Source organism: Cannabis sativa, chromosome 7, assembly GCF_029168945.1.
Source record: "Cannabis sativa cultivar Pink pepper isolate KNU-18-1 chromosome 7, ASM2916894v1, whole genome shotgun sequence".
Lineage (NCBI taxonomy): Eukaryota > Viridiplantae > Streptophyta > Magnoliopsida > Rosales > Cannabaceae > Cannabis > Cannabis sativa.
This window is the reverse complement of record NC_083607.1, coordinates 23,182,179-23,205,651: the sequence shown is the minus strand read 5'-3', so window position 1 is coordinate 23,205,651 and position 23,473 is coordinate 23,182,179. Positions and strand designations below refer to the sequence as shown.

Here is a 23,473-nt window from a genome sequence, read left to right as displayed (position 1 = left end):
ACTGTACAAAAAAGAATTGATACAAAGGATAAGCTAGCACATTATAACTGTACGTATATTATTTGGTTTGGTAATATTATAGTATTCAAATTTTTATTCACATAATTAAATCATTTCTTCTTAATTGGTATGATGACTTTGACTTTCCTAATTATATTAATCTAGGCAGGTCAAATATATGAAGAATGATTTTTATTATTTATTTCCTAAATTATTATTATTTTTTTTAAATATTCCCTCTTTATTTTCTTTCCAGTTTCTTTTTTATATACACTCATTGAAAAAAAAGTTACCCTTTCACATTTATTTTGGGAAAAATTATGTTATTATTTGTTTTTTTAATTTTAATACATATAAAATATTATTCCCCCCAATTTTATTTCAGCCAAAATAACCTAGTCATTGATTCCATTTTCATTTGCCGCCCACTCTCTCTCTCGTAACCCCATCTCTCTTCGTCAACCTCATCTCCGATCTCTCTTCCATTTGAGGCGTCAAGACCCAGACCAACTCAACAAAGCGAACCGCAATCGTCAAAGCAATCGACGCCTTAGCTTCTCTCGGAGCTGACACCGTTACCACCGGGAGTTCGCTCTCCGCTACTTGGCGGCTGCTCTGGACCACGGAGAAAGAACAACTTTTCATTATCGAGAAAGCCTACTTGTTTGGTACCCAAGCCGGAGACGTATTTCAGGTAATTGATGAGGTGAAGTTGATACAATTTTTCTTCTTCTTACTAATATATCTGCTTCTATATCTAACAGAATCAAATTCCAGTCAACTCTCAATACATTTTATTAGTTTGAAGTCAATGGTCTTGTGTGATTTTCTGTTCATTTACTTATATATAGATTTGTCCTCGTGTGATTTTAGAATTTTTTTTTTGAATAAGATTCTTGATTTTCTTTGATTAAACTATATTGTTCTTTGTTTGTGTTCCAGCTGTTGATGGGATGGTCAAATAAAGTTGTGTTGTGTTCTGAGTCTTTATATGTTTGTCTCCAAGCGTGTGGCAATGGTGTAAGGTTTTTTTTTTTTTTTTTTTTTTTTTTTTTTTTTTTTTATGACCTTAATTTTAGCTGTATATATACTCATTTCAAAGAATATAATATGGAATTATTTGTGATTGAATATAACTTTTTCTGGGTATTTTAATAGGTAGAAGTAGGAAGACGTGCAAATTTTTGGCTATTTTTTCTGGGTTAAGAAATGAAAGCATTAATTATTTCATCTCTATGAATTTCTATAATGTATTTATGGCTCTTATTATATTTTTTTTGACGAAAATTCTGGAAGCTCGAGCTACTAACTCTGTAATAAAAGACAATAGAAACATTTTTCAATAAGCAAGCAAATTACTTTTACAATCATTAATGAGGTGAAGTTGATACAATTTTTGGTGGCATACATACATGAAATAAGAGTCCATTTGTTTAATGAAATTAATTGAATTGGTAATTGATGATCATGTAGTGAGTGATAGATCTATATGTGAGTACAATTAATAATACAATACAATTTCCTCTTAGTACAATACAATACATATTTATATTAATATATTGCATTTGAGAGTTGATACTTGTTAACAGATTATGTATTTATTTGTAGGTTTTGGGTTCTTTGTGTTGACTAAAGGTTGCGCAATTGTAACTCTATCTATTGGAGAAAGGTATAATCTCTAAAAACTTTATAATTCTTTGTTTAGTGGAGTTTGAATATGTTAGATATTCATCCGTAGTGAAGTAGGTTCTGCGATTAATTGTACTGCGGTCGGATGGGTGAAATATATATGCATGTTAGAAGAGTTTGAGTATCTTAAATATTCATTCGTAGTGAAGTAGGTTCTGCGAATACATGTACTGCGGTCGGATGGGTGGAGAATTTTATATTGTTAATGTTATTTTCTTATTATTATATTGTTTTATGTGTTTATTAGTTATTTTTTTTCATGTTTTTAATTTTTGGAATGTCCGATTACAGCTGTTATGCTGCCGAAATTTTACTAGAATTAGGATAAATTTCACTAAAATGCATAAAATTCAATAAAATATATACACATATTTAAACAAATAACTGAATAATTTTTTTTTTTAGAAGTTTCATAATGGATAGAAATTGGATGAGTGCGAATAGATTATCAGCGGAGTATAGTGAAGGAGTTGACCATTTCTTGGACTTTTGTCAGAAGAATGCTAAAAATACTAAATTGGTTCTTTGTCCTTGTCTTAAATGTGGTAACATGGAGCGTGTGGACATTGCTAGTATAAAGGAGCATTTATTTAGGAACGGAATAGACAAGAGTTATAAGGTTTGGGTTTACCATGGGGAAAAGAATAGAGTTCCGGGCGAGGGAACGTCTAAGTCTAACAAGGTTAAGGGTGTTAATTTGGAGTATGAGGATGATCACATTCCAGAAATGATTGGAGATGCACAATATGAATTAAATGTCGATCCTTTGAAATTTCAAAGTTTTGTAGAGGATGCCGAGAAGCCTATTTACCCTAATTGTAATAGGTTTACTAAGTTGTCGACACTTATTAGATTATACAAACAGTGTGGATACTACGTCATGAAATTCATTGAAAGTTTCATGGTCGTAGAAGATCCAATACAATTGTTGACCCGACAAGATAGGTTCTCCACTCCGTACACTAATGATGAGATAAATATTATGCGTGATCGGTGGATTCATTATGTGAAAGCGGAAGCGGAGCGACAACAGTTACCGTGTTAGATAGTGTGTATACATATACATATTTAGATGATATTAATTAGCGTTAGTTCAATTATTGTGACTATACAAAATTTTAAATATATTTAGACGTTAGTTTAATCGTTGTCACTATGCAGATTTGTACAAAATTTAAAAATTAATGCAGGGAAAAAAATTGCAGAAAATTTGTTTTTTTTTTCCTATTTTTCAAATGTACCGACCGAAAAAAACCGTCGCTAAAAAAATTCAAAAACGAAACCAGCATATAAGGCACGTTTTAAAACCGTCGCCTATAACTGGGTATAGGCGACGGTTTTAAACCGTGCCTAATACTATAGGCGACGGTTTAAAACCGTCGCCTATAGTATTAGGCACGGTTTAAAACCGTCGCCTATACCCAGTTATAGGCGACGGTTTTAAACCGTCGGGAATCCCAGATTAGCGACGGTTTTGAACCGTCGCCTATTTTGCCCAATTTACGACGGCCGAATAGGCGACGGTTATAGAAACCGACGACAATACTTTAAACGACTGTTTAAAAGCGTCGGGAAAACCCATTTTTGTAGTAGTGTATAAATGATATTTCACCTAAGTGAAATGAGATCTCCACCATTTATCTTCGTTTGGTTAAGCTCGAAGGAAATCATCCTTTACTTCTATTTGCCAAATAGAAGCTATAGATTCCATATTTATGTTAGCGCTCCCACTCAATTGCATTACCGTGTTCCCAAAATGTACGTATCACCCTGATACAAAACTAGGCTTAACTAACAAATCAAAGAACACGAATAATACTCTTGAAATTGAGCCTAACCATATCAGGATTTCGATCATGTGATCTAGGATCAACTTATGATATTGAATTGAATAGATGTTTACGGTAAGTTTCAAAATCTAATTCAACGTTCAATATCGGTCCATTCCAATGCATACTCCATGCATCCGATACTGGTAAACTTTGCCAATGTCCTGGAAAGGACATAACACTTTTCCAAGGTGTAAGAATACCTATCGCTGATTATACCATGTCAGTCTAAATCCAGTGTTCTGACAAATCAGGGAATCAACTTTTAAACATACAATAAAGATTATATTCCACTGTGCTGACAACACTATAATCTTTAACCAACTCATATGTTCTGGACTTAAAATGAATTCATACATTATATACCTATAATCATGAAATAAATCATGTGAACCATGCAACATAAAATATTATTTCTGATCTTTATTAATAAGTAAATCTGATTATATGAAATGAGTTTTATTTAGGGCATAAAACCCAACATAATGCTGAAAGGCCTAAGAATTTTTCTTCCCTTTATTAGCTTATTCTTTTAGGTTACTTGTAATTAGATTTATTAACTTGATAATACTTGGACTAATTTTACAATATTTCTGTAATCTATAATTGTAATTTATTTAATTGTTTCTATGAAATGAAATTAAGTATATATTGAGTAGTTATAAAATTAATTTAAATAATATTTATTTTTTTTAAAAAAAATATTTAATTTGAATTTATTAAATAATATTTAATATAAATTGATAAATATATAATTTAAATAAATTAAATTTCAGGTTTTGAACTAAAAAAATAATTATTAATAAATGTATAATTTAAACCCTACAACATGAGTTTTATTATCTACAACATTGGTTATTTTGGCAAATAGCATCGGTTATTTGTGAATAACCGACGCCATAATATACTTATGGGGTCGGTTCTTTAATAATAACCGACGCCATAGGGTATCATTTAGCTTCGATTGTTTTCAACCCTACAACATCGTCTAGATCAGTGTCGCTAACAAATTTTGCCAAAATCGACGCTGAAAGGCCTTAAAAACCACCTTAAAATGATGTTTTTGTAGTAGTGGTGCTTGAATACTCACATTATTTGGTGTTTTTAAAATTCCTCCAACAACAATAACTTTGTAACATCAGATTTTTTACCAATGAAAAGTTGAAGATTTTTTAATTTATTTATTTTAGAAAAAAAAAAGGACTAAATAATGCATGCAAATTGGTAATTCTTTTTTATTTATTTATTTATATGATTCAAAACATGTGCTTGTACTCCGACAGTACCCCGAATATATATCTCTCATCTATTAATATAAATACGTACTCATCAGTTCTTCAAGATAGTCAAAGATAGGATTAACCACTTCAAATTATAGCGATGACTACTATATACGGAGTAGGTAGAATTCGATTGTGAGTGATATATGTATATATATAGTATATGGAAAGAAGTTATATATTAACTTATGGTTTCAACAGGAAATCAAGGATTGGGTGAAGGGTATCAAAGACGTAGCTGTATGTCTTCTCTGTTGGGTGTATTGAATCCCAAAACATGTACTTATTTGCATCAGGGCACACATACGAAAGTGGGTTACACAAAAACGTAACTTCAAGGTATCCAGTTCCACAACATCCCTTAAAGATTTCCTTCAAACCTGTACAAAAAAAAAAAAAACATATATATATAAATATATTAGAAATCCCCATACGTTCGATAACTTAATTACAATCATTTTATTTTTTCATTTAAATCAATTCACATCATTTTCTTCATAGAACTTAAAGAGAGTAACAGTACTCTACATACAATTTGTAAAATATTTACCAAATTTTGTAGGTTCTCGGATCAATTCCATCACCGGTCCATATAAATCCACATAGGCTATCCTTGCACCAAAATTTGCCAAGCCACTCTGCATGGAAACCAATTGATTTTGGAGAAGCTTATTGTAATCTCTTGCTGCGGAATTATACTTGTCGATGCATCCACGTGGCTGAAATTCATTGGGTGAGTTTAATGTTATAACACCTGGCAAGCAGCCCATTGGAGGAAGCCCACCTACTACGATCCTTCGAGCTCCTTCGCCCCATAAATCCTTTCGTTTAAAATAATATTTAAAATAAAATATTGGGTATAAATTAAAAATAAAAAATCACAATATTTATAGATTATAATTAGAATAAATAAATAAATAAAGGTTTCAATACATGTGTGTCGTCCATTACTAGCATCTGCTTCCACGGGGCACCTCAGCTATCCTAATTTTTTTTTTATTAAGCAAAGTGAGTGTTATAGGTGTATAAAACAAACTATATGAACTTACTTTTGAGTAAAATATATTATTAACAAAAGGCCCTCTTTTCTTAATTAGGAACTCTTATTTTAAAACTGATTGTATGATTATTAAAGAGTCATAATTTTGAAGATTTTCATCTCACTAGTAATTAATATTTAAATTTATTTTTAGGAGTAAAAGTTTTCAAATCTGCGATCTATCATCAATTAGTCATTTTTATTTATTTTTAGCAGTTAAATGCTAGATTAATATCCATCTCTATATATAGAATATTATCCACATAAACACACCTATATTATTAGCTCACCTAAATAAATATTAAAAAGCAAAATTTAAAATAAGTTAATTTAAAACAAAAAAAAATAATTTAAAAAAATATTTTTTTTCTTTCTTTTTTTTTAGTTTTTTTTTTTTTTTTTTTACAATTACAGTCCACACACTCTCTGTGTCCTCTCTCTAATTCTCTCTCAATATCTCTTAATTTTTCTACACGTGGACCCATTCGTGGGTTAAATGTGGATGGGCTGGGGATGGGGATGGGGTTTGTGGTTCGATGGTGATGAGGTTTTGTAGGTTTGCGGTTTCGACAAGTTTGTGGGTTTGACGAAGATGGGGACAGGTTCGTGTGGTTCCAACGGGGATGGGGACGGGTTCGTGGGTTCGTGGGTTCGTGGTTTGACGAAGATGAGGTTTTGGCCTTGTGGGTGTGGAGATCTCGCAGGTTGATAGTCGGGGCTACGCTTCGAAGTTGCAGTGGAGATCTCAAATCTGGTTTAATGTTGGAGAAACACATATGAGATCTTGGGTGTAGATCTAGAATTTTTGTGTATATGAATGTGTGTTTTGTTTGATCTAGCTTTGTTTAAATTTAGTTTTATTTTTAATTAATTTTTTTAGTGCGATTATTTTGATATGAAAAGTAGAGTGAAGTGGTGGTGGTTGTTGCAGTAGTGGTGATGGTATATATAAAGAATGAAGAAGATAAATAGAAAAAAATAATGTAGACTATCTCTTACAAAGAAAAACAAAGAAAATATATTAAAAAAATAGGATTTTTTTATTTTTACACTTTAAAACAGTTTTTTCTATTATTATTTTTTTTTTTTATATTTTTACGGAATTCTACATAGAAACTCTTATTGCAACACAACCTAAATTGCAACAAAAAATCGTATAGAAACTCCTATTACAACTAGAGTTGCAACTACTTTAAAAACTCAAACCGTAAATTTAAAAAAAAAAATGAAAAAAATAGTATATATGGTAATTCTCCTTGTTTTAATTTATTTATATATTTTTATTTTTTAAAAAATTAATTTACTTTTAATTTTTAATTTTAATTAAAATATTTATTTATGTGGGTCAAATGATTGTAGCCATGTACACATAAACTACTAACATGAACTAAAAATAGTGGCTAAATGCTAACAAAAAAATGAATTTTAGAGATTTTACCAGTAAAAAATAAATTTTTAAGATTAATTACTAGTAAAAATTTTTGTAACAATTTTGTCTTCAAAATTTATCATAAATAAGTTGATAATATATTTCAAATAATTGTAATGTACACTGTTATATAATTTTTTTTTATCTGAATTATCTTATATATTATTTTTTTAACTTTTTTTTTTTTTTTTTCAAATTTACGGTTTGGGTTTCTAAAGTGGTTGCAGCACTAGTTGCAATAGGAGTTTCTGTACGATTTTTTGTTGCAATTTAGGTTGCAGCGCTAGTTGCAATAAAGGTTTCTATATAAAATTATGTAAAAATATAATAAAAAATGTTTAAAAGTGTAAAAATAAAAAATATTTTTTTCTTTTAATTAGAATTAACATAGTAAGCATATGAACGCAACCAATTTTCAGGTCCACTTAACTATTTATATCTAAAATTGGAAATTCAACTTAACATCAAAAATAATTAATACTTTTCACAATCTACTTTTGTGTGTTCCATCTAAACTTTTTATTAATATATTGTACATATCAATTTCTTTCGTGTTTTTTTTTTCCAGTTTCACGCCTATTCATTTTTCCTCTTGCATTCTTGTGATCCTATCATCTGCCAAGCATTGTTTTTACTCTCTTTTCACGTTTTATCTTGCAATTAATGATATGGATAGCTAATTTTTAATATAAAGATATGTTTCAAGTGACGTACGTCTAATACTATGTATAATCAATTCTTTGAATTAATAATGGTACTTGTTATTTTAAATACGTGGCATGTTCTCGTAAGGATACGTAAATCCAGTTTTGTCAATAGCAGAATAAAGTCTCTTTACAAGATATGGCACAACCGTCAAGCAACAAGTAAAATAAGTTAATTAAGCAAACCGTCAAGAAACTGCACAACTACACTACTACAAAATAAGCCTTCAGAAGAATTTTTTTCAGCATAATATTAAATAACCGACGGTATAAGGTTAGAAATTTTTAGAAGGAAATTTTACGCCACTTATGGCGTTGGTTATTTGGAAATAACCGACGACATAGGGTGTGCCCCCCTGTAGCGTCGGTTATTTGGAGGGTTTATAACCCTAGCCCAGCCCTTCGTCTTCCTCATTCGATTAGCCAACCCAGAAACCCCCAAACGAGATAAACCCCAAACCCTCTTTGCCAACCATAACGGAAAATCACCCCCATTTCACAATTTTTTCACCATTTTAGCTCATTTTTGTTTCTAAATCTTCTATTTTTTATACCTAAAACTATATACCTGAAAAGATCACATTTTTCCTCATTTTTTACGGTAAACCGAAGGTAGAGGTAGTAGTTGTGGTGGTTATACCTCTGGCCACCGTTTTTAGTGGAGAAAACATTGTATCTCAACGTCTATTAAGGTACAAATCTAATTTCTACTAATTTTAATGTACATTACTTTATTTTTTATTTTACAAATTTTTTTTAAGGTTTTTCTATATTATTAATTATGTATTGTGTTGTATTGAATATGTATTGTATGTCTATATATTGTGAATGAGAAATGTGATATAGGAGAGTATTTTATATATTGTATATGTATATATTGAGTATTTTAAATTAATAGTTTTGTTATATATTGTGAATGAGAATGAGATAGGAGAGTATTAAAATAAAAATTTAGAAATTAATTTTTAAAAAATTAGTTTAGAAACAATAGTTTAGAAATTAACTCTATTTTGTATCAATTTTTTTTTCTATTATCAATTTTATTCATGCGTTTTTATTTTTTAGTAGTTAGTAAATAGTTAGCTACAACTACTTAACAAGTTACTAATTTTCATTCATATTCATGTATGTTTATTACTAACTAGTTACTCATTAGTAACTAGTTAGTAATAAATTAACTACTTAACAACTATTTTTTTTCTATAACGTCAGTTATTTTTAACCCTTTTAGCGTCACCTGGAATAACGTCGGTAGCGAATTTTGCCAAAACCAACGCTGAAAGGCCTTAAAAACCGCTTCTAAAGCCCAATTTTATAGTAGTGCCATGTCTGCTCGGCCAAAGGGTGTACATAGGCCGACTAGGATTTGAGCACCAACTGGCCGCCCAAAGGTGACTGTCAAACCAAGAAGGGGACTGTTTGACCAAGGAAGCCTGACCTTTGTACTGAAAGTTGTACAAAGGCTAACCCACATATGTTAAAGGTAGCCAACACCTACTAAGGTTGGCCAACACATGCTAAGGATGGCCAACACTTGCTAAAGCTGGCAAGCACTTGACCTACCAGATCCTGACAGGAACATAGTCGGTCAGACCCTGGCAGGAACTTAACATGACTTGTCAGACCCTGGTAGGAATATGGCTGGCTAGACCCTAGCATGAGCATGGCTGGCTAGACCCTGGCAAGCACATGGTCGGCCAGACCCCAGCCTGCACCTAGCAGGCACTTGGTGCGCAGCCTTCATCTAAGACAACAAGCCAAGCGATGATTTGGGCTTCAACATCCACGAAAATAGGAGAGAAAATATTAGATATTCCCCTGTTCTTGAGGGATAATTGACCTATTTACTATCCATTATTTTATTATATAAATAATACTATGTAGTTCATATTTTTTAGGGTTATTAGGTTATTATTTTCATGTGAGCTCTCCTATATAGAGAGCATTAGCCTAATCCTAATTCTCTAAGTCCTAAGTCTCTAAGCTCACTAAAGCTCTGAAGCTCTATGTCTAAAATGCAACTCTCTCTCTCCCTTCTCTCTCATAGGCCATAGGCATACTCTCTCGCTCACTTGAGATTTGCCAACTCGATGCTCACATTGTAATCTTAAGAGATCCACTTTGGATTCCACAACACATGGGATCCGAGTGGTATTATCTCTAGTATTAAACAACCAAAAGGGGAGTAGGTCATTACTCGCAAACTAAGGGGGTCGAACCTCTATAAATCTTGTGTCTCATTTACTTTCAGTTCTTATTGTGTAACACGTTGCAAGCATCAGTAATAAATACGATTTCATTGTCGATTGGCCAAATCTAAATTTAACAGCTTGGTACTTTCATTGAGAGTGAGTTGGCAATTTATCTAATCAAACGGTGTGGTTAATGCAAGGAGAACTCTGACTACAACTTATGCCTCATCGGGTGTTCCTCAAGACCCTATGAGGTCTGATCCTGATGTTCGTGTTCCAGAAAAAATTGGAATCACCACGAACCCGACAGATGTGGCCAATCATGCAAACCTGACAAGCACAACAAACTTGATCACTCGAGCCTTATATAGACTTGGGAGAAAATCTCGAGTTAGCCAGACTTAGAGAGGTTGTCTGTCAAGTCGGTCAGACTGAAGAACCACACATTATTTGTTGTGATGCATTTGCATAAGAGATACACGAATTTCTAAGATGGATGGATGACAATGAGTACATCATTCAATCTTACTAGGCAGAGCTAGATAGCCGTAACAGAGAAGCTAGCGACCTAATAAGGTTGTTCAATGAAAAAACTGTCGGAAGAGGATAAGATCTCATTAGTGATCCTCTTTAAGGGAGAGTGGTTGATAGATCGGGGAGGGTCTACAGACAAAATATCCAACCAGGTTCTTCTGGATCCAGGACAGACCTTCCCCCTACCCGAAGGGGGAAAATCCTTGCCATAAACACTTGGTGGTGAGAACAACCAGATCCCGACAACCAGCGATTTTGGGGGCCAGTCAGGGATCTCTAGCACAACAACACCCTCGATTGACCAACCTTTGGCCAGCCAGCCAGCCCCCTAATGGTGCACCTTTGGTCGGCCAAGAAGGTGAACTCCCATCCTGAAACATTTAGGAGTGAGTAACCCAAAGAAAAATCTTTAACAGGTTAGGCCCGAGAATGGGTAGAAACATCCCTGACGACAATAACCTGAAAAGTGACTACAATTACTTCAGAAACCTGGATCCACCTAACTCAAGCAATTGGTGTGATCTACCCCCTAGCAACACATAGTTTACACCAGATAGTCATTGCAGAATGAGCGGCCAGGCCCTCCCCAGCATAGGGTTGACCGGCCAAGAACAACTGCCTAGAGTAGGTCTGACCGGCCATGGCCAGTTCCCCTACTAAGGGTTGGCAAGCTAAAGCTAGCTGCCAGGCCTAGGACTGGTTGACCTTGAACATACCCTCTCCCAGGGTATGGTAGGCCAAGCTCTGGCCAATCTAGGGCTGCAGCCCAATCAAGAAGGGACAATCAACCTGGCTCCTACAACATTAGATCCTTTTGTGCAAGCACAATTGGATCAAATAAGAGACATGATCAAGGGCTTGGCAGGCTCGAAACCATTAGACCTTAAACTGGATAGGTCAAGGGGTTCACTTTTCTCAGCATACATGATTGCCATGCCCTTTCCCAAGTTCAAGATTCCAACTTGGAAGATGTACTCGAGGAAAGAAGATCCCGTAGTACACCTAAAGTACTTTGAGATCCAAACAGATCTCAAACAAGTATCTGGAGAAGTGCGATGTTGAATCTTTCTGGCAACCCTAGCTGAAATAGCCCTAAAGTAGTCTTTCAAGTAAGCCCCAGGAAGATTTAATTCTTAGGAAGAATTCTCTCGACAGTTCTATATTCAATTCTCTGCTTCAAGAAAAATATCTTCATGACTTGGAGGATCTTGTTAAAATAAAGCAAAGATATGATGAACCTTTGAAAGACTACATTCAAAGGTTCATGGCTAAGGCCACCAAGGTCAAAGGCTTGAACTAAGAAGGCCGATATACGGCCATACTTGGAGGCATCTTGCCGTTGAGTGAATTCTAAAAATATATCAAAAGGATCGCAACGAGAAAAATGAAGGAGTTCCTTGAGTGAGCTGATGGCTTCATAAAGTTGAAGCAGGCTTTTCGATAAGCCCAGACAAGAGGGTAGGTCAATGTTAAACGGACACAAGGCATCATATTGCCCTAAGTGCTATCCAACGAGCCGACCAGCGCAGACTATGCCAATTCTCCAACAATGAGAATATTGGTGGCAAGCACAACAACGATGGCTCTAGAAAAATTAATGGCAAAAAAGAGAAATTCAACGATTCCCTTATGTCATGAAGTCTAATGGAGAAGGAGGACAAGTGTGCATGCTTCACTCTCCTACAAAAAACTCCTAAACCAATGCATGCCAACCGGTCATGGTGACAGGTGTCACCAAAACCTAAAGCACCTAGGCCATTAAGCTCAGCCAATATAAGGCAACCTGTTAACCTAGCATGGCCATAGAAGGCCAAGCTCTTGCCAGCTTCATGGCTAAATATAAAAGCATATCTCCCTAAATCTCTCAAGATCCAGGCGGAAAGCAAGATGCAGAGAAGAAGCGAGAGCACAAGCAAGATAACTCAACCTAGAAGGTGCATTGACCACCTGCCTAGTGCAGGCATGGCCCTCAGGGCATTTGGGGGCAGTGGCTGCACGAGGCAAGAAAGGTCAATTTCAAAGCTTCTAACAATGTGATTGAATATGAAGCTCTGATTGCTGGCCTCAAGCTACCACATGAAGAGAGAGCTCAAAGCCTAGACATACACGATGACTCTCATCTAGTCGTAGGTCATGTCCTAGTTGAATACGTAGTGCAATGCAAAAAGATGATGGCCTATTTAAGCTAATTTCAAGATTTGTTAAGTCTGCTCATCGGTTGACTAAAAGGAAAGTCCCCGTAGAAAATACAATAGCGGATGAACTCCCGCAACTAACCAGCAGTGCCTTGACTGCCAAGGAAAACTTGTTACCCGCTTTGTTCTTTAAAGCACTAAGCATTCCTATTTTAAAAATATAGACATGTTGAACAACCACCCAATATGGATGACACCCATAATTGTATTCTTCCAAACAAAAACCTTGCTAGAAAGCAGGGATAAGGGGGATAGCTACTAGGTGTCCAATTCAAGATAGTGTAACGCATAGACGTAGTATCCCAATACCACCTCTAAGATGTGTTACCAGTGCAAAGTTGAATAGCTAATGACAGGAGTGCATTAAGGCTCTACAACAATCTTGCCAGGGGTAAATTCTAACTGAGTGTAGATGGGATCGAACTGTAGCATCGACCTGGCCTCTAAAAGGCTGGCCGACCTTGGAATCAATAACCTGGCCGACCACTACCTCCACAGAATGGTCGGCCATAGCCTCATCAAACTGGCCAGGCAAAGCTCCTTAAATGTGGCTGACCACCTGGTCTGTACCATGGCTACCCTGATCCACTAATAGTCTACTCTCATACTATTGGTCTACTATGACCAAGAAATAAACCACATCTTGCTAGTAGAATCTCTTGATTAAAAGGAAGAAAGAAGAGACCAAGCCAACTTAAAGTTGCCTGTCTGCCAGCAAAAAGTTGCCAGGTACTTTGACTAACAAATCAAAGAGTGGAAATTCTTTGTAAGAGACTTAGTTCTCTGAAGAATCTTCCTTGACAACAAAGATCCTACAGTAAGCATGTTTTGACCAAACTGGAAAGGTCCGCACCAAGTTACAAGATAATAAAAAAAATGTGCATACAAGCTTGACAAGTACAATGAGAACTTGGAGTTGGTTCTTCTACAAAAATATATAATGGATAAAAAAATCTCGTTTAGTGCTCTCACTCGCAAACTTGTATAGTGGTTCCTCGAATGTTTCGCCGTACAGGAATTCCTAAAAGAGCTAGTACCCATTGTTTTTAGCACGGCCTCCTATCGCTCTTCAGCAAAGGCCTCTACCTGACATCTCAGGTACGGGTAGCCAAAATGTGATTTCAAAAGTGGACATTAAACTTTTGTTACACGTAAGACCAATTTTGTCTATCCCACTTGCTAAAAAGATAACTTTTTAAAGTTATTCTTGTTCAGTTCCACATGCGTACACCCGGTGGCAGCCCCATGAAAATTCCCAGGCAAGGTCTATAAGACTTGGTGTATTGCAAGTGAACAAGAGACCGTAAGTTTGCGAGCTCACTTGGGGGCACCAACACTGTACAATGCATCAAACTAGCACGGAGAACTTATGTAGAGAAATTTTAATGGTTAGTATAAGCGACTAAACCTCCCTCTAAGTTAAGTGCAGGCATACTTCAGCTTGGCATAAAGAAAAGTGAATTTGGATACTTACATGTCAATGCAATAAGAAGAGAGTCAGGACAGACACATGTCCATAGTAAAATGATTTAAGGCTAAACAATAGTAGTTTTCAAAAATAGAGTGCCTATAGGGCAAAAGTAAGAACATGAAAGCCTCAAGGACGAATATGAATAAAAAATCAGTTCAAATGTATAAATCCAAGGCCTTGCAAGAACTGTACAACCAGAGAAGAACCAGACAGAGTTCCTATAGGAACCACATACTGGGCTAAATCTCTAAGGCAAGGCAAAGTTCCTTGCAGGTTCTAAGCCATAGACAAAATTTCAGGCAATCGTACCAAAGGGTACTTGTCAGATAATGTCATTGTACAAGACTGGGTATCAACGAAGTAAAGTCTAATGTGTAACAACTTTGACCAATCTTGAGTCTTAAGTTGAGTTTCGACTATAATAGACTCACCATTAAGTTTCATAAAGTGTATATGCCTACAAGGCCATGACCAGATTCTTGTCGAGGTCAAAAGAGGATAGAAAACTTGTCACACGCTTGGAACCAAGGCCTAGGTTGGATAGGATTCCCAAGCTTCAAAAGGGTCGGTAGGGTCCCATGACCTAACCAAGAACTGGGTAGGGTCACGAAACCCAAGAATAAATCGACCAGCTTATAGGATGAAACCATAGAATCAGCCAACTTCCATGGAAAAACCCTACGGCCGGCCAGATTTCCAGCAAGATCCCTATGGCCGCATGCCCAAAGTTAATTTCGAAAACTTGAACGTGTTCTTCGTGCTCTTCATGACTTAAAGAGTAAAGAATCACAATGAAGGCTAAAATTGAATATTTTTCATCAGAAAGTTACACATTATACATTCTAAAACTATCATATCAAAATACCAAAAATATTACAATCTAACGTGAGAATCAAAAAATTTCTAAAAGCCTAAAAAGGTTCAAACTTACCAATGGAAGATTCAACGAAGATGACGCATACATGCAGAGAGAAGATCCAAAAACTAAAAGCATGCCATGCGAAAAGCCGATACTTGGCTAGACAAGGATGCTTGATAGAGGCTACTACAAGCAAGACGAGAGCTGGAAAGTACCTATCTGACCAGATGTTGGAACAGGGACTTGGGGGGCAAATGTTATCTCAAATTTTGTCCACATGACATGGCATGTCCATGTAAGCCAAGACTGAGGACACATTGAATGCAACCTTATCAATAGCTTGACAAAGTCTCCTAACAAGTTATGGCAAACCCGTCAAGCAACAAGCGAGAGGGGTTAAGCGAGCCATCAAGAAGTTGGATAACCATGTCTGGCTGACCAAGGGGCGTACATAGGCTGGCCAGGAGGAGTTTGTATTGCCGGACACAGTTTGAGCACAAGTTGGCCAGCCAAAGGTGACTGTCAGACCTAGAAAAGGCCTGTTTGACCAGGGAAGCCTGTCCTTCGTAGGGAAAGTTGTACAAAGGCTGGCAAACACATGCTAAGGGTGGCCAACACCTACTAAGGCTGGCCAACACTTGCCAAAGTTGTTAGTCACTTGACCTGCCAGACCCTGGCAGGAACATTGCTGACCAGACCCTGGCAGTAATATGACCTACCAGACCTTGGCGAAAACATATGGCCGGCTAAACCCTGGCAGAAGCATGGATGGCTAGACCCTGGCAGGCACATGGGTGGCCAAATAACCCTAGCCTGCTCTTGGTAGGCACTTGGTACGCAATCTTTATCTGGGACAACAAGCCAAGCTGCGATTCGGGCTTCAACAACCCACAAAAATAGGGAAGAAATATCATCTATTCCCCTATTCTTGAGGGATAATTAACCTATTTACTTCTATTATTTTACTATGTAAATAATATTATATAGCTCCTATTTCTTAGGGATATTAGGTTATTATCTTCATATATAAAAAGTATTAGTCTAACCGTAGTTCTCTAAAAACCTAAGTCTCTAAGATCACTAAAGTTCTCAAGTTCTAGGTTTAAAACTCAACTCTCTCTCACTCTCTCTCTCTCTCTCTCTCTCTCTCTCTCTCTCTCTCTCTCTCTCTCTCTCTCTCTCTCTCTCTCTCTCTCTCACACGCCATAGGCATACTCTCTCTCTTACTTGAGATTTGCCAACTTGATTCTCACATTGTAATTAATCTTAAGAGAGCCACTTCAGATTCCACAACACTTGTGATCTAAGTGATATTATTTCTGGCATTAATACAACCAAAAGGGGAGTAGGTCATTACTCGCTAACTAAGGGGGTCGAACCTCTATAAATTTTGTGTATCATTTATTTTTCAGTTCTTATTGTGTAATACGTGGCAAGCATCAATAATAAATATGGCTCCACCGTTAGTTGGTCAAATTTGAAATCAACATTATTTATCAATATAAATTTACATATAAAGAAGTTTCAACAAGGTCTCAAATTAGAGTTGAATTACTAGAAGATCAAATTAATATACTACTAATCTCTGTAGTAGTCCTATTCACCAAAAAAAAAATATATATTTTCAGCACTACTCTGCAACTTATAATACTCTATATAATAAATAGATATTGTTGGATATTATTTTAGAACACTCCCAATAATTTCTTTACTTTATTTTTTAAAATATATCACCAAACATCTACTTTCTCTATTTTACAACATATTTTTACATTATACCATATAACAGTTTTTTTTTAAAATACATTACTAAAACTATATTTTTTACATTTTATTATATTTTTCGTTTGAATAATACATTTTATTATATTTTATAATATCAATATACAAACATATCTGTTGTAGCATATTTTTAGTACCATAGTTTAAATTTTTTTAAAGTTTTTTCAATTTTAAAAAACCTGTTGTAAGTAATGTTATATTTAATTCCCGTGAGCTTTCTCAATTAATCTTATAAACATTTGGCTAACAGACTACGACATATGACTAATATATATATATATATATATATATATACTAGGCAGAAGTTACGTGTCTAGCCACGTATAGTTAGTTTTATTTTAAGTTTTAGTTATAGTTATGGTTTTTTTTCAAATGTCATACGTAATTTTAAAATAAATAATGCTCAATATAGAATGATAATTGTAGAAAGAATAATAATAATTTGAAGAAAGAGAATGTATAATTATGTAATATATTGAAAAAAAAATAAAAAATATATATTGTGTAAAGTTTTGAGAAATAAAAATTAAACTCAAAATGTTAATAAAATATTTAAAAGCAATAATAATAAATTCATAAAATTAAATTTTAATATTGTTGATATATATTAGAAAAAATAATGCTTAAGGTTTATTAAATTAATGAAAACAATGTAAGAAGTTTTCAAAATTAAAAAGAAACATATAATTTTGATAATTAAAAGAGAAGAATTATTAAATGGCAAGGAAAAAAAATTAAAAAAATTCATTATTGAAGGAGTTTTTAATTTTCTATAGATTTAACAATAAAATTGTAAAATAGTAAAAAAAAATACTTAATTAATTCACCTAACTATACATAATAAGTATTTATGCTCTTGTTAAACTTTATTCTAATTTGTATAATAAACCAACAAACAGAGACTGTTGAGCTATAAAACACCCAAATAAAAGAAGAACAAATACTATACCTGCAAATAACAAATGGTATTCGAAGGATTAAGCTTACGCGTTTTCAACTGCAAACTCCTCTTAGGCTTATCATCCTTATCCCTTCCTTCAGTCCTTCTCTTATTAAACCCAAAAGACTCATTACTCCCCTCCATCGACACTCCTCTTTCCTGGCTTTTCCTCTCTCTAAAAGTACTAATATTTCTCCAGCCAGGACCACCAGAAGGATGGGGATCAAAACGGGGGTCTTCTTCTATTTGAAGATAAGGCTAGAAGAGTGAAAGAAGATGAGTATGGTTTGAGTCTGGGTTTGGGAAGTAAGGAGAAACTGAAAGAGGGTTTAAGCTTAAGAGAAGAAGAAGAAGAATGGAAGAGTAAACGAAGGTGGTTAATACTATAAATTAATTATTTTTTGAAATTTGAATGAAGCAGTGTAAAAAAATTTCAAAAATTGTAGTTTGTTAGAGAGATATGTAAGTTAATCGTAAATATTATTTAATTTTTTGGGTTTAATTATTGGGTTTATTTTTTGAAATTGAATAAAAAAAGATGGTTTAATTTTTTAGGTTTAATTATTGGGTTTATTTATTTGTTAACGTTTATAGATAGGAACATTTAATATATAAAGATATATATAATGTTATTAAGAAGTAGTAATTATAAAGAAACAATTAAAATTAAGTGAAAGACTCTCAAAATTAGTTTTACCTGTAGGAACGTTTTAACATGCTCCATCAAGAAAATGTCATAGCTGGAGAGAGTAGTGTAGATCTTTCGACGAATGGGTAAGGTGAAGTAGTTTACAATGAAGTCATTTGTTCCGGCGCTTATTACAAAAATGGCCTTATTAATGTGATGTTCTGTTTCTTGCTTCCCAATGCTTGATTCAAGCCTTTTCTTGTACTCTTTGAAGTACTCCAATTGTTTTAACACCGGAAGTACATTCTGACATATACATTATAGATAATATATAAATAAAATATTCAATTATATACCAAGAGATAATTATAATCTCTTACAGAATCTATTCGTCTAAAATTATATAACTATATGTTGAAATATTTTTTTAAATTTTTTATAACAGTAATTATTATAGTTATAATATTGTTTTTTTTAAATTATAAAAAGTTCTTATATTCGAGTACTTTCATGATCTTTTTCAAAAAAGTTTCAAACCAACTTTCGGCAACCACTTAACTTTTTCAAAACATTTACAAAAATAGAGTTATAACTATAATGAACACACCATAAAAAAAAATATTGCGATCATCTATTTTGTCGAGTATGCGCAATGACTAAGAAATTGTAATCTTAATAAAATATTACTAGAGTTGTCTAAATTCGTATATATATATATATGGAAGATGTTTCGATGGTTACATTTTTATTGTAATATCATGGTTACATTTTTTTAAGCCATTAGATTAATATTAAATGGTTGTGATTAATTTGGAAATTAAATAAAAATAAATAATAAATAACTTGTAACTTGAAAGTAACCTGATCATTTATTTCCTTATAAAACTTTAATTAAGATTAATTATATTTTAAAATTAAATTAATTATAATTATTAATTAATTTTTTACAATTTATTACTATATAAGGATCTTTTAGCAATTTATTCTTTTATACTTAAATTATTTAAAATTTTATAGCAAAACTTTTTATAATTTAAAATTATACACATATTTCATAATTTAAATTTTATTATACTTGTAATCTTAATTTTAAATAATTACACTTAATTATTTAATTATTTTATTTAAATATTTAAAAAATAAAAAATAAAATAAGTTGAAGGATTTTTTAGAAAAAAAATGGCTGCACTTGTTATCGATTGATTAGCTTGAGACCTCATACTTAGTTCATATAATTGTAACAACATAATTAAATATCATTTAAAAATAATTAATTATTTGAAAATTTAGTATAAGAAGAGAATTTTAATTTGTGTCAAAAGAAGTTTAATTTTTGTAAAAAAAAATAAATTTTATTGTAAATATTATAATTAAATGGCTTAATTATTAAAATAATTCAAGTAAGGATTTAAATATTAATATTAATTGCTAAAAGAGGTCTTGTTAAATATTTAATTAATTATTTTAAGAAAATAGTTAATTATAATTAAATAATTCTAAAAAAGGAATGTCTATTTAATTAATTATTTTAATAAAATAGTTAATTATAATTAATTAAATCTAAAAAAGGAAAGTCTACCTATTAGTAACATGCTATTACAGGTTAAAAAAAAATGTAACCATATGGTTACAATAAAAATATAATCATTGAATAGTCACCCATATATATATATATATATATTAGGTTCCCAGACTCTTATATTTTATATTATGTATTTAAAAATGTACTATTGAAATTGTTCAAAAAATATATATATATATATCTAATGGTTGATATTTATAATCATTAATTAAATATTAAAAAATTAATATTTCTTATTTTGTTATTCTCTATATTCCTAAAATAGATAAAACTATTAATAGAAATAAAAAATTTATAAATGGAATTGTTATTTAAAAAATAAAACACACTAAAAAAATTAACAAACTATTTTTTTTAATAAAAATCATTTTAAAGATTAAAAGGAAAAAATGTGTATATTTATCTTTTTATAAAATTTCTTCATACTATAATTCTAAATTGCATTACTGAAAATAAAAAAAATAATAATTTTAAGCTTTAAACTGTAATATACATAAAATGTATAAGATTTTTTTTAAAACCTAAAATCTTTAATTTTATAATAATTAACAATTATTTATATGTTTTTATTTTTTTAAAAAAATACTTGAGCTTACCAAATCTATAAGAACAAAACCAATGAAGAAAATTTTAACAAAAAAAAAATGAAGGAAGAAAAAAGTCTCATAAACATTATTGAATAATGGCAATTGCCAACACAAGAATTTCAGCATAAAAAATTATATTTGACCCCTAGACAAGATTATTATCTTCCAATCCTAAAAATATAAATAATGAACAACACCTCATTAGTTATTTTAGGAGAATGATTCATGGTAATATCAAAAAAATCATTGGATGGTAATAATATTTTTCTAACAATGATAGCCTAAGTAAGAACTAAGAAGTAGTGTAGCGTTTTATTTTAAAGAATATGAATAATATTAAGACAATTGGATTCCACAATCAAGCTCCTATTCTTCTAATAAAAAAAACACATTAATATACATGTAAATGATTTTTAGTTTTACAATAATAAATTATTAATAAACTCATAATTTTATAAAATAATAAAGTAGTAATTTTAATTAATTTTTAAAAATAATTTATAATTTTTTTTTTCAAATTATTAGTTGTAATTATTATTTCCAATTTTATAAAAAATAAATATAATTTTTTTTTTCAAAAAATAATTGTTAGAAACTTGCCATAAAAAGATTATTAGATTATTACTTTATTAATTTTTTTAGTTCCCATCAACGGGTGTTAACCAATAAAAAGTGTTCCATATATATATTGAAATCTAATTATTTTGATAAATATTTTTTCATGATTCAAGGATGTTTTATTTTACCGGTTATATAGCTCGAATAAATGTAATTATATGTTGTTGAGTTTAACAACTATATATGTAAATCATTAATTTTATTTTTATCTTTGAAACGCGTATTTAAGTTTGATACATAGAACTTTTAGACAAAATCTATATAAATCTGGCTATAGTCGATCATTAACTAACTAATTTTGTAGAAATTATATAATAAGTTTTCATTTATTATTAGTTTTTAATAACTAAATCTATTCTGATCCTAATTAATGTTAATTAATTTATCTATCAGAATTTTTAATTTGTGCGAACACATCTATATGTATGTATATAATTCCTAAACAGTACTCCAAAGTGTATAAAACAAGATATGTTTTAATTCCCTTGAATGTATAAATAAATAATTTGTATCAAAAATATATATGTTTGTAAGTTTGTAATAGCCAGAAAAGAATAAGAATATTAGTATTATTACTCCAACTTGAGGTGTAATTGGGTCATAACCACTTCCAGCTGAGGCGAAGCTCACTCCGGTCATTAACTCTTCCATACTGAGGCTCGGGTCCAAATATGGAGGCACATAATCTTTAAGACCAACGTACGAAGCTGCTCACACACGACATATATATATATAAACATATCTTTATAAAAAATATATATGAAAACCAATATATAATTAATAGGCCATATTATATATGACCATGCATATCACCCATATGATACTTAATTACGTACCTAAAAAGTCAGTTGTGAGGCGCCCATTGCAAAACCTTCCGGTGGGTTTTTTATTGGCCAAGTCTCTGCCGTACGGCAGAAAATTGCTCTTGAAAATTGTGGGTAAGTAGTTATTGTTTCCCGGATCCACCGTGGAGTCGCCGAAGACCAGTACGGCGGAGGCTGCAGTAGTATTTGTTGGGCTTCCATTTGAGTTGTTTAGAGCTTGAGCTTGGGAAATAAACCATATGGTCTTGGGGTTTTCAACAAAGATGAGTAGAATTACTATTACTAGTAGTTGGGGATGTTTATTAATTAGATAATCTACCATGATAATGATTGAGAGATAGTGGGATTTGTGCAAAATGAATTAGAGACTATAATTTGTCTCCCACACTTGGACTTAGATTTCTCTTTCTTGTTTCTGATATTGTCTTGTTTGTTTATATATAGTTGGAAATGTCACAATATTCATCATGACGAAAATGCCCTTTGTTAAGAAATATACTTGTTTGTATTATTGTGTTTTGTTTTGCTTGTTTATATTATTTCAGAAAAAAAAATTGTCTATATTATTAAGTGTAAATGTCCTATTTCCATGGGGTTGATGTGGTTTGGAAACCAAACTTTACTTATTAAACCGAAGGCTTGTGTAGTCTCAAACTCTCAACTAACTTTTGCATGGAAGTACTCCCTGACATTGACAGCTGATAGTTTTTGATAAAGTATTATTTTTTTTAATAAATAATAGAATTTTATTAATAGGAATCAACTAAAATAACAACCTACAATATATATTTCTATTAGAGACACAACTAGAATCAGAATTAGAAAAACAATTAAAAAATAAAATCAGATAAAAAAAATTGCATCATCACAATTAATCTTAAGGAAAATTGTATTCTGTTTCATCCATTGCTCAAAAGATACAAGATTAGAAATTGTTTCAACACGTCCATTCAACCTCGTAACTTACACAACTCAACTATTATGTATGGTACGTAACTACACTACTAATATCTCAGTCACAGAGCACTTATTGTTATTCCTAACCTTTAACAGGGATTTGATGGTGAGTGATCAAAGAACAAGGAAGAATCAACAACAAAATAAAACAAAACAAAATCATGTCACACATACAAGACTAATTCAAAATTATGTCACAGAGATAAGACGAAAATGCTCAAAACTATGTCACATAAACAAGACTAAAATATTCAAAACCATGTCATAGAGACAAGACTAATCTCAGTAGCAAATAAAACCCCGATCAAGCCACACCGAATATATGAAAAGAGCA

The 23,473-nt window shown here is 32.2% G+C and overlaps 2 protein-coding genes across 2 annotated transcripts; one reads left to right on the top strand and one right to left on the bottom strand.

Moving 5' to 3' along the window:
* The first annotated feature begins 1,397 nt into the window (after nucleotides 1-1,397).
* On the top strand, nucleotides 1,398-2,734 carry LOC115698005 (uncharacterized). The gene is made up of 2 exons (XM_030625184.2): nucleotides 1,398-1,669; nucleotides 2,095-2,734. Exons 1-2 carry the CDS (start codon nucleotides 1,593-1,595, stop codon nucleotides 2,732-2,734), a joined length of 717 nt encoding a protein of 238 aa, XP_030481044.2. The 5' UTR covers nucleotides 1,398-1,592.
* Nucleotides 2,735-4,732: 1,998 nt separating this feature from the next.
* Nucleotides 4,733-22,686, bottom strand: LOC115696249 (GDSL esterase/lipase At5g45960). Its single transcript, XM_030623158.2, has 5 exons — nucleotides 22,195-22,686; nucleotides 21,935-22,065; nucleotides 18,641-18,877; nucleotides 5,349-5,619; nucleotides 4,733-5,178 (listed from the first exon to the last, which is right to left on the bottom strand). Exons 1-5 carry the CDS (start codon nucleotides 22,502-22,504, stop codon nucleotides 4,985-4,987), a joined length of 1,143 nt encoding a protein of 380 aa, XP_030479018.1. The 5' UTR covers nucleotides 22,505-22,686; the 3' UTR covers nucleotides 4,733-4,984.
* Between the last annotated feature and the right edge of the window lie 787 nt (nucleotides 22,687-23,473).